Genomic DNA, 11,302 nt, shown 5'->3' on the forward strand with positions numbered 1-11,302 from the left:
TCGATGAGTAATTTGAGAATTTAAAACAAACAAGAAAGAAAAAGAGATTTATTCCAATCTGAAATTGTTCAAAAATAATAATTGATAAGAAATAATATCTAGAAATAATAATGCAATAAGGACATTGTTAGTATAAAGAAGAAAAAATAATAATAATAATTAGATGAAATAAAAAATTCGTACGAAGTGAAGATGAAAAATGATAATGATAATAATAATAAAAAGAAGAAGAAGAAGAATAATTAAATGGATTCGAGCGAGCAATAATTATACGAATAATTATAACGATAGTCTGCGAACGATGAGAACTTTCTCATTCTCCTTGTCAGTAATAAACGCTCACGCAATTAATCCTTTCGCTTGGTTTAACCAGTCTTAACGAAAAGAAAAATCTATGTATACATATATATATATATATATATATATATATATATATATATATAAATTTATGTCTATATATACATATTCTTTCTCGTTTCTCATGAAATATATGTACATATGTACACTCACACAGTTCTTATTTACTCTGATTGCTCCAATTGGAATTTTACCGTTCAAGTTTACTTCGAAATATTTCATTCGTTATGAAAATTGAATATTTTAATAAGAAAATATTAAAGAAATATAAATCGTAGTATTAAAAATATTAATCAAAAATTGAGGTTTCTAATATAATAATCAATATTAAATTTAATATAATTATTAATAAAAACGTTGACTTCTTTATGTATTTTTCATCCTGTCGTATAATAATAAAATAATAATGATGGCGATGAAAAGAAAAAAAATTCGATTAAGAATTAAACAATTTAGTTTTATGACAAAAAAAAAAAAGAAAAAATTCGTAATAAAACGAATAATGTAAGAATCAAATTAATGCTAATAATAAAACTGATAATATGAAAATCATTAAAAAAAGAAAAAAATACAAATTTAATAAATTAAGAAGTGAGATAAATTTTATTACTAAAAAAAAAACAATAAAAATAAAATTAAAAAAGTCATACCTACGAATATAATTCTTTATTTTAAACACAAACAATATGGAGACTTCGAATAATTGATTTTACAAGATTTACTTGGAGCAAGAAACAAAGCAAATGACAAAAAAAAAGAAAATGTTTAAAGTGAAAACGAAAAAGATAAAAGGAAGAAGAACAAACTCGATTAGAACCTTCGACAAATTCGCAGTTATTTAGATATTATTGAGAGATAGAAAGGAAAAATGGACGAAAAGTAGATAGTTGAGATCGTGTTGAGGTTAAGCGGCGAGAAGGAAAAGGTAGAGGAGGAGGAGAAAGAGGATGATGAGGATGAGGATGAGGAAGAGGGTAGTGAGGAGGTGAGAGACGCAATTACGGCTTTTCGTCGCGGCTAACGAGTTTCGTGATTAAAGCGTCGCTTTAAAACGGGACACCTGTCACGAGCAACGATTTTCCGCGTTGGAAACAGCCGCGGCCGTTTTCAACATTTTCGAGATAGGAATGAAAATAAAAAAGAAAAGGAAAAGAACAAAAAAAAAGTAGAAGAAAAAATAAAAAGTACTCCAAAAATCCACCTGTAAACCTAAACGTCTCGACGTTCTCCTTTCCTCCTACTTTTTTTTCTTTTCACTTTCTCATCGGATTCTAATCATAATTTTCATTCTAATAATCACCATTATCATGATCATCATCATCATCATCATCATTATTAATATTGTATCACCAAAAAATTTTTTACTCTCTCGTTCAAAATAATACGAACGATGTACTAGCGTGGATATTGTAGAAATTTTTTTACCATTACTTGTTGTGTTCGTTACAATTGTTCTTTTGGATCTGACACATGCGATGTACTTACCTACGTAATCCTATCGTTTTGAAACGAGCGAGAAAGCTTTTTGTTCCAATTCCAGTGACGGATGTAATGATTGACAATACTGTTATTATTTCGTTTCCAGAGCTCTTTTGTTTCTATTGCAAATTAGTTTTGATAATTTACCGCTACTCTTTTGATATTTCTATCCTTTGATATTGCAATCTCCATTAAATAAGCTTTTCTCTCCCCCCCCCCTCTCTCTCTCTCTCTATGTCTTTTTCCTTCTTATTAATCTGTTATTTAATCCATCTTTAAAGTCTTATCTCAACATAGTTCATAATCTTGATTTTCGAGTATGTTTATCAGTGTATATTTGCAATATGATGTATATGTTAGTATAAGACAATTTCGAATTGCGAATTCTTGGTGTACACCTCTTCGATACAGCATTAATGCAACGATGCATTATGTTCCATTTATATGATCTGTTCCAGTTAGTAATTTTCATCATCCTACGTGCTCTATTGTTTCCCTGTATAGATAATCTTTTACATCTACCCAAGTCTATTAGTCTTTTCGATTTCGAAGATTAAATAGTTTCTTGTTACTATAACTTTGACCCTATATTATTTAAATGAATCCTTATGTTTATGGAGACGGGAGAAATTGTCTCGCTGTAAGTGATTTTTATAAGAGTTGTTTACGCATGTTTAAATCTTATATGATATTATATTGTTTGCTTTCTTGAGCAATTATTTTTTTTCTTAACTATATTGTGATGATATAAGTGTGAATCATTTCTATAAAAATTCTTTATCCATGTTTAGATTTTGCATGATATTGTAGTATTTACCATTTCGTGCTTTCTTGGATAATTATTTTTTTTTTTTTTTGCTATATTGTAGTCCTTAGGTATGAACCATTTTTATAAAAATTGTTTATCCATGTTTGGATCTTGCATAATATTATAATGTTTACTATTTAGTAATTTTTTGAACAATTATTCTTCTTTTTTTACTACGTCGTGATTGTGTAAGTATCCTTTTGTATATTTTCTTGTTTCAGGTTGAGTGATAAATATTGTTTCTCTACTTTGACGACTGCTTGATGAAATGACGTGGTTTTGTTATTGTAAATAGTTTCGTAACATCCCTATTTCTGTATTGTGATATAGTGTCTGTATGTCTATTAATTCTCTTTCTCCTTTCTCTCTGCTTATTGTGATTAGTTCAATGCAAAAGTTCGTTCGAGTAGTTTTGGGTTATTGGTAAGTTTTGTTCGGTTTAGTCTGGTTTAGTTCTTCTAGAGATATGTTTTGGACCATCTGACTGTTCCGAATGAGTAGGTCAGAACTGATATAACATACGTATTAATTGTATTTGTATTAAAAGTATTTTTGACGTTGTATTCTGATATGACTATGTAAATGAGCTTTTCTTTGTAAATCCGCTTTTATTTTTTTTTTTTTTTGAATTAATGTTTTCTTGTATTTTCTGCTATTATTTTTTAATACGTTTATATTTGTGTTTTGTTTGTTACGAATATTTTGATATCATCATCATCATCATTATTATCATCATTATCGTAGTCGTAGTTGTTATTATTATTATTTTTTTGTTGTTGTTGCTGCTGTTGCTGTTATAATGAATATTTTTTTCTGGTACATAATAAAAATTTATAACATACATACACACATACACACAGAGTTAGTAATAGTGTATCTTTGTATGTATGTATATTATATATATATACATATATATTTAAATATATATTTTATGGATATATTTATATATATTATATATATATTTATATATTTATTTATGTATATTATAAATAAATTATGATAATGATATTTAACTATATAATATTAATCATCTATAAAAATATTATGTAAATTAAATAATTTAATGTCATTAAATGTCATTTTAATCCTTTAAGGCATTTGTGGGAACTAATCGTACACAAAGATGCTTTGTGAAACATTATGAATAAACATTGCAATGGATTTATATATTATTATTATTACTTTTTTTATTATTATTATTAATTTTGTAAATTATTATTTCTTAACTTTCTTTTACATTATTATAATGAATATTTAATCGTACGAGATGTTGATAACGGTATTAGAATATTTTTAATTTATTTAATTAGGCTTTGTTTAACTTTTACTTTCTAGTTTAATTCTTATTTTTTTATTTGTTTTTTTTTATTTTTCTAATCAGGTTTTATCTGATTTATTTTATTACTACATATTAATTTATAATTAATTCATCTATTACTTCTTCATATATTTATGTTTATCTTCAAATTTATTATTACTATTACTTAATTTAATTAACTCATAATAGACATATGATAATATATTTAATTATTTTTTATCAACAAATTACATTCTTGTTTCAATCAGATTGTTGATTATTAATAATATTCAGCATAATTATTATGAAAATAATTATAAGTCCCTACCGAAAAAAAAGAATTAAATTATTAATATAGATACGTATTAAAAAAAAATCAAGTATTATTAGATAGTATCAAGAGAATAATAAAAAAAAAAAAAGAAAAAAAAATTAGTAAACTGTACAGATATCTAAGTCTTACCCATCTCCTACATTTTGAACAAGGACAATTAATTAATAATAGACAGCGAAGGTCTCTAAACCGTAAAATAAAAGGACAAAATTTAATAGAATATTTGTAAGAAAATTTTATAAAAGAAAATGTTCGATATATTCGCAAGAAACATATAAATCGTTGTGCCGGACAAGCCACGATTTTTCCTTTCGCTTTCATAATACCTTTGGGGATAAAGAGAAGAGTGGGTGGTACTACTCGATAAATTACGGCCATAGAAAAAGAAACTGCAAGAACATTTCACCGTCTCGCGAAACTAAGCGCTTTTTTCTCCTCTTCGTTTTTTCCTTTTTTTTTTTCTTTTTCTTTTTTTACCCTCCACCTCTTTCGTAAACTCCTTCGAACAAAGTTAAGTTTTGTGAAAGGGGTGTGAAAGGGGTATTTGTACATAAGGATAAAAAGTAAAATGGCTTCCACTTAAACTTTCTATAAAGTATCATCGTAACTCAAATCGTAGATCTACGTGACATAATTCTTTCCAACCAAATGTTAACTTTGTTTCTTTTACTTGTTTGTTTGCAGAAATTAAAGGGATACTAAGACAGCCATTTTGGATCTAATCATCGAACATTTCGACTAGCGAAGTTAGGTAAAATATTGTATTTTGAAGGCAAAAGTTAAAAAAAAGAAAAAGTTATCGATCTTATTCATAAGATTTCATTAATTTTTCATTTGATCATTAACCTGATTATTTGAACTCAATCGAAAAATTCCTTTCTCCGAAATTATATTAAAAATTTCTCGAAGGCAAAGTTTCAAGAAAATTATTATTCCGTATGAACTAGAGCACTTAGACTCCCATAATAATTTCGAACAGTTCTCAGTTTAAAGAGTACCCAGAGAGTTCTTTCTGGATTAAGAAGTGAATAGAGAAGAAGTAAGAAAACGAAAAAGAAAAGGAAAGAGAAAAAAGAAGAAGAAGAAGAAGAAAAGCGAATCAGGAATTCAGTTTGTCGGGAGGAGAAGATTCTTGATAACGATTGATCGATCGATTAATAGATCGATCTCTCGTGTTTAAGAGAAAAAAAAAAGAGGAGGAGTAGTAACACGTTCCTGATCGTTGATAAGAGCTGGAGAAGAAAAAAAACGGATTAATATCGAAGCAATTTCTTTTCCCAGCCAGCCATATTGGATTTCGTTGAGGTTGCTAAAGTAAAAGCGGATATCCTTTCTGCTGGTACCTGGTAATGCCTTGCCTTCCTGAATTGACGAGCAAGTAGGTAGTCGCTGAATAAAAAAAAGAAGAAATAGAGAGAAAGAGAGCAAGTGAAAGAAAAAAAAAGAAAAAATAATACGCCGTCGGCCACGGCCACCGTCGGCGACCGACAATATGGCCGACCATGAAAGAATCAGATTGGTCGTCCTCGGTGGCGCTGCTGTCGGTAAGAGCGCCATTATACGTCGTCTATTAGGACAAGGTTTTAGTGAGAGATACAGGCCAACTGTCGAGGATTTATATTCAAGAGAATGTGTTCTTGGAAATCTAACTCTCAAAGTCGATCTTCTCGACACTACTGGTGAGTATAATATAAACAAAAATTCGATTGATTTCGTTTAAAAACGTCGTGTAGGTCTAATATACTTTCTAGATCATCGGTTTCCAAAGTCCGCAAACCATAAAAATAGGGCCCGTAATGTCAGATCATTCCCGATCTTAAATTTATCGAGATGATGAATTGATCGAATTACAAGAAAATATCGAAACCAAAAATTTTTATCGCAACAATTCCTTAATTGATTTTTATAAAGGATTATCTTCACAGGATTTTTCGAACATGCTCCACAAATGTTTTCATTATTTGGAAGCACTTATATATGCGAAAAGTTTTTTAATCATAAGTATTAATATTAATAATGAGTATTAATAATTTCAATCCAAAATTAGAGGTCAAAATTAACTGATGAACATTTACAAGTAGTGTGAAGAATACAATCAATCGACTTGGTATCAAAGTTAAGTAATATTATTAAAAGAAAACAACTGCAGAGATCACACATTTTAGATTGATGAATTTATTATTTTTTTCTTCTTTTTTTTTTAAATTATTTAGTTATTTTTGTTTAATTATTTTTGAAATGTGTTACTAAACAGTTTGTAATAAAAAATCATTATTATCATAAATAAAGAACGATTATGTTATAAAATTAGCATAATATTTTCCTTTATGTTTAACTTTTTATCGATTTGAACATAATTTTCCATAACACTTTTTTCTTGGCCTACCAAATATTTTGGAATTTACGATTTGACTTACTTTGGTAAAACTTTAGGAACCTCCGCTTTAGATCCTAAAAATATCGTTCGTTCTTATATAAATTTATCTATAAAGAGTGTAAGTTACTTTACTTTAAGTACGAAATCTGTTTTCTATAAAAAAAAAAAAATGAAAGAAAAAAAAGAAAAAATCGATATTATCTTAATTCAATAATAAAACATTTTGATAAATTGATTTGATAATTGAATTTGATTTTCACGTTTCACAGGGGACTTGCAATTTCCAGCTATGAGAAGATTGAGCATAGCCACGGCACATGCTTTTCTTCTCGTTTATGCTATAACATCGTCGCCCAGTTTTGAATGTGTTAAACGATGTTTCGAAGAAGTTAGAGAACAACGTACGGACTTCCAGGTATTGGAATATTAATTAATAACCTATAAAGAAGATTGTGTCTAGGATCAAAGCCTAGACCATCGGTTCTAAACATTCATTTCCTATTTAGTTAAAACTATTTTCAAATAGGAAGTACCAATAGTGGTAGCTGGTAACAAACATGATCTCGCTTCAACACGTAGAGAAGTACCGATCGAGGATGTAAGCGAATGGCTTTTCTGCGAATTACCAAAACTTCGGGCAAAGGTGATGGAGTGTTCGGCTAAAGACGATTACAATATAAAGGATATATTTAGGTGTTTCGTAACGCTATCAAGAATCGTACCAAAAAATCCAACCGGAGATTCTGACGAATCAGGATTAAGAAGGAGATGTTCGGCTTATGGTTCACGAAGGTATATACAAATTATTTATTAGGTTTATGGTTTTTAAAAAAATTTTCCAACGGCCTTGGCCGCTTCTAATTTAATCGAATCTTTTTTTTTAACGCGGATCTAAAGAACAAACGGATTCTACGGAGAGTGTATCCATCGTTACACGGTTTTGAACAACCATGTCAATTTATACGCCAATATGATCCGCGAAAAACTAGTTGCAAGCTAGTTCAACAACGTTGACGTACGGTCGTTTTCTTTCTTTCCTTTTTTTTATTTTTTTTTTTTTATTGCAACGTTATAATTGGAAAAATATCGTGACGTTACGAACGACCATTTCGGAGGTAACATTGTTCCTCGCTAAAAAAGAAAATAATAAACATGTACATGGGTACATAAAGATTGAAAATATTTTTAATTATAGACTAGAAAAAAGAAAACAAGTCGTTTCTATTTATCTGATCAATATTTTTATTCATAATTGATAAGTATTTTTTAAAGCAAATCGGGTCAGTATGTACGAATGTTTTGATCAACATAAATAATTCAATTGATAGCATTGTATCAGGATTAATCAATAAAAATAATAGCGACTACTTGTATTACGTAGTTACTGTCATTTTATTATAAATTGTGATCATTTATTTAATGTATTGATTAAAAATGTTTAAAATATCAATATTCAAAAGAAAATTATATTTATTATAAAAAAAGGAGTTTGTATAATTTGTCATAATTTCGACACAAATTAATTGATGATAGTGTACGTAAGTACATATCAAAAAAAAAAAAAAAAAAAGAAAAAGGAAAAAAGTAACAATGCTATTGTAAAGAATAAATTCTCAATGAAATATTCAAAATTTCATCATTCGTCAAAGAAGTTATAATTTTAGAAAAAAAAGGCAATTGATTAGCGAGAATACGCGTATTTGTCAATTTAAATAATTAAAAAAAGATAAAGAAAAAAACGTTTTTATTATAGAATACTTTTCGAGCTTATCGAAGTAATATGAAAAGCTGTTATGGCATTCCAAAAGGTGTTTATGTATTCGTCTCGACGAATGAAAGCTGAATATACGCGCGCGCGCATGCAAACGAAAATTCTTTTCCAGAATTTCGATCACAAGTTTTAACTGCCTCTCGCTCGCAGACTTCCGTTTAATTGCGATCTATTGTACGTCCTACGTCAATCTACAAGAATGTATTTCCATTAAGCGATCAACTAATCTCGAAGCTACTCGCCTTCCCTAAACTAAACAAGTAAACTTTCAAAACGTTTGTGTAACGAACTTTTTGGTCATCGTCATTATTATGAATATATTATAACAATTTAAAGCGTAACACAATTAAGCTTGCTGTCAATTAAAAACGAAATTTTCGTGGAAAAAGTTTTTAATAATTTCTTTATAAATTAGTTTATGTCTTGCGTTAAATAATAGTAATATAAAAATGTAAGAATAAAAGAAAGGAAAAACGAATATGAAAAGAAAAATTATTTTATTTTTATTTCCTTATATCTACACAAACACATGTTACATATAAAATATATATACATAAAATATATATATTAATATATTTAAATACATATAATGTAAAATTATCATTTATGTTTTTTATTTTATTCTTTTTCTATATTAATTTTCTTTTATCTTTTGTTATTTTTTATTCATTTACTTTTTTTAATTAATAAAACGAGTAAAATATTTTCTATATCATTAAATTTAATGAATATTAAATTTTATAGATATAAATTTGATAAATATAAAAACAAAATATTTTTATTTTTTTAAGAATCTATTTTTCTTTCGTTCTCTATTTCTTCTTTTTTTTTGTTATATTTATATATTAAGAAGTGATATAAAGCATCAATATAAAGTTTTCGTTGCAGAAATAAAAATTCCTCTAATATCTTTTTATGTAATTTTCGAAGATCCGGCAGTCCAGGAAGCAGATCAGGAAGTGCTGGTTCAGGAAGTCCTCAACCACAATTGGTTGCGACCCAAAATGTCAATGTGGTAACCACAACGGAGGAAGTAAAAAGCAAACCTCGAAGTCGTAGTTTGATCAGACGTGCCTCGAGAAAAACAAAGCAACAAATTCGAGACTCTCATGCGGATGACTGCAATATTTCTTAAAGCGATTTAACAAAAAAGAAAAAGGATACATAATGAAAGAAAGAAAGAAAAAAAAGAAACGAATGTGATGTCACGTTCGTTCTTTTTCGAAAGATAATCTTGTCGATCGTCGACTCGCCGAACTTGTTATTAATCAAAATCAGAGAGGATAGATCAGGATAGAGAGTCTCGTAGTTAATGAAAAAAATGGATCTCTCAAATTTTGAAGATTTGCAGAAAATAAAATTAAAAAAAAAAAAAGAAAAAAGAAATAAGAAGAGAGGAATGAAAGAGGAACGAAAAGAAGTTCTCTAATTTGTTGTCTTTTGAATTAAAAACAATGGATTTGTTTTACGTAAAAAATCGTAATTGGCAATTTTTCTTCTTTGGAATTGAAAATTCAAGTTCAAATCAAAATAAAAGAGAATTTTCTTTTTTACTTAAAATAGTAAAGGAAAAAATTGGTTTTTTAATTAAAATTGAACTAGAAGAAAATTTTTGTTTTTATATTAAAATTATAAATAAAAAACAGAAGGAAAAAAGGAAGTTTGGTTCATAATTAAAATTATGAAAAAAGAAAGGGAATTTGTTTAAATAACGTTTGAAGGCTCATAAAGAGAAACCACAGTCAGTTCAGAATAGAAAAATATTAAGAAAGAAAAAGATCTATAATCCAAACAAATTCTGTATAATAAGCTTCCTTGCTTTACAAAAGTAATACTAATTACTACTTGGTATAAAATAAATGACTACATGTAAAATAAATTGTAATGACGTAACGATAAAGTGAGCTAAATGTATGTATGCATGCGTGTGTGTGTGTATATGTGCGAGAAAATAAAATAATATTACAGATTGTGAAAGAGAAAAACGAAAGAGAGAAACAAAAAAGAGAAAAGAAAAAAAGAAATTTAATTTTCTCTTTGTCGATTCGTTATCTCTTTCTTTCATATAGTTTAAACGTTCGATCGTTTCTTCTATAAAAAAAAGAAAAAAAGAAAAAAAAGAAAAAAGAACACAATAAAAAAGATGAAAAGAAAAAGATTTTAAACAAAGTTCGCTTTTGTCATTGCAAGCAAAAATATATATATATATATTAAATATATAATAAATAAATATATTAAATTATATAAAGATACCTTGTAGAGAATATCGTTGGTATGTATCTATTTAATTTAAGCATTCTAAGCTTTGAAATCTTATTCTTGTTGTATTGTTATATATATATATAAATAATATATAATATATAAATTATACATATATATATATACATAATATTAATAATAATAACAGTAACATTAATAATAATAAAAAAAGACCTTCCGTTCGATGCACAATTTTTCCAACAAAAATTCAGAGAAATATTTATTCGTATCTATAGATTTATTCGTATCTTACGATCATTATCAGGATATTAATATTTCTAATATTTTCATGAAATGTCGATGTCACGAATGTCGATTAACGCTTAAATAATAGAAACGATCGATAGGACAAGGTCGAGAGGCACATTTAAAGATATTAACCCTTTGTACTGAAACGTTGCTTCAATTGTGGTCAATAGATTGTTCATTTATAATTATGTGTATAAATTGCAATATAACAATTTTAATTTATATATAATAATTTTCGTACGAGTATTATTTATTTGCTATCACGTAAAAAAAGTTTTTAACGACCCTACAGGAATGCAAAAAAATACGCTGAGTACAAAGAGTTAAATATTTAAAGAAAGAAAAGAAAAAAAGAAAAGAAATTTGTCGTT

General features: G+C 27.4%; 1 protein-coding gene across 3 annotated transcripts in view; it reads left to right on the forward strand.

The window, feature by feature from the left end:
* Positions 1-9,782, forward strand: part of LOC122633850 (GTP-binding protein Di-Ras2) — a 79,370-nt gene extending 69,588 nt beyond the window's left edge. For 2 of the 3 annotated variants that reach the window (XM_043822269.1, XM_043822271.1), the window contains 4 exons: positions 4,960-5,954; positions 6,922-7,067; positions 7,179-7,444; positions 9,354-9,782. In XM_043822269.1, coding sequence (XP_043678204.1) covers positions 5,768-5,954; positions 6,922-7,067; positions 7,179-7,444; positions 9,354-9,558 — 804 coding nt within the window. In that variant the 5' untranslated portion in view covers positions 4,960-5,767 and the 3' untranslated portion in view covers positions 9,559-9,782. The remainder of the gene's footprint in view (positions 1-4,959; positions 5,955-6,921; positions 7,068-7,178; positions 7,445-9,353) is intronic. The other variant, XM_043822270.1, reaches the window with a different exon arrangement.
* Positions 9,783-11,302: the final 1,520 nt, after the last annotated feature.

Source organism: Vespula pensylvanica, chromosome 13, assembly GCF_014466175.1.
Source record: "Vespula pensylvanica isolate Volc-1 chromosome 13, ASM1446617v1, whole genome shotgun sequence".
Classification (NCBI taxonomy): domain Eukaryota; kingdom Metazoa; phylum Arthropoda; class Insecta; order Hymenoptera; family Vespidae; genus Vespula; species Vespula pensylvanica.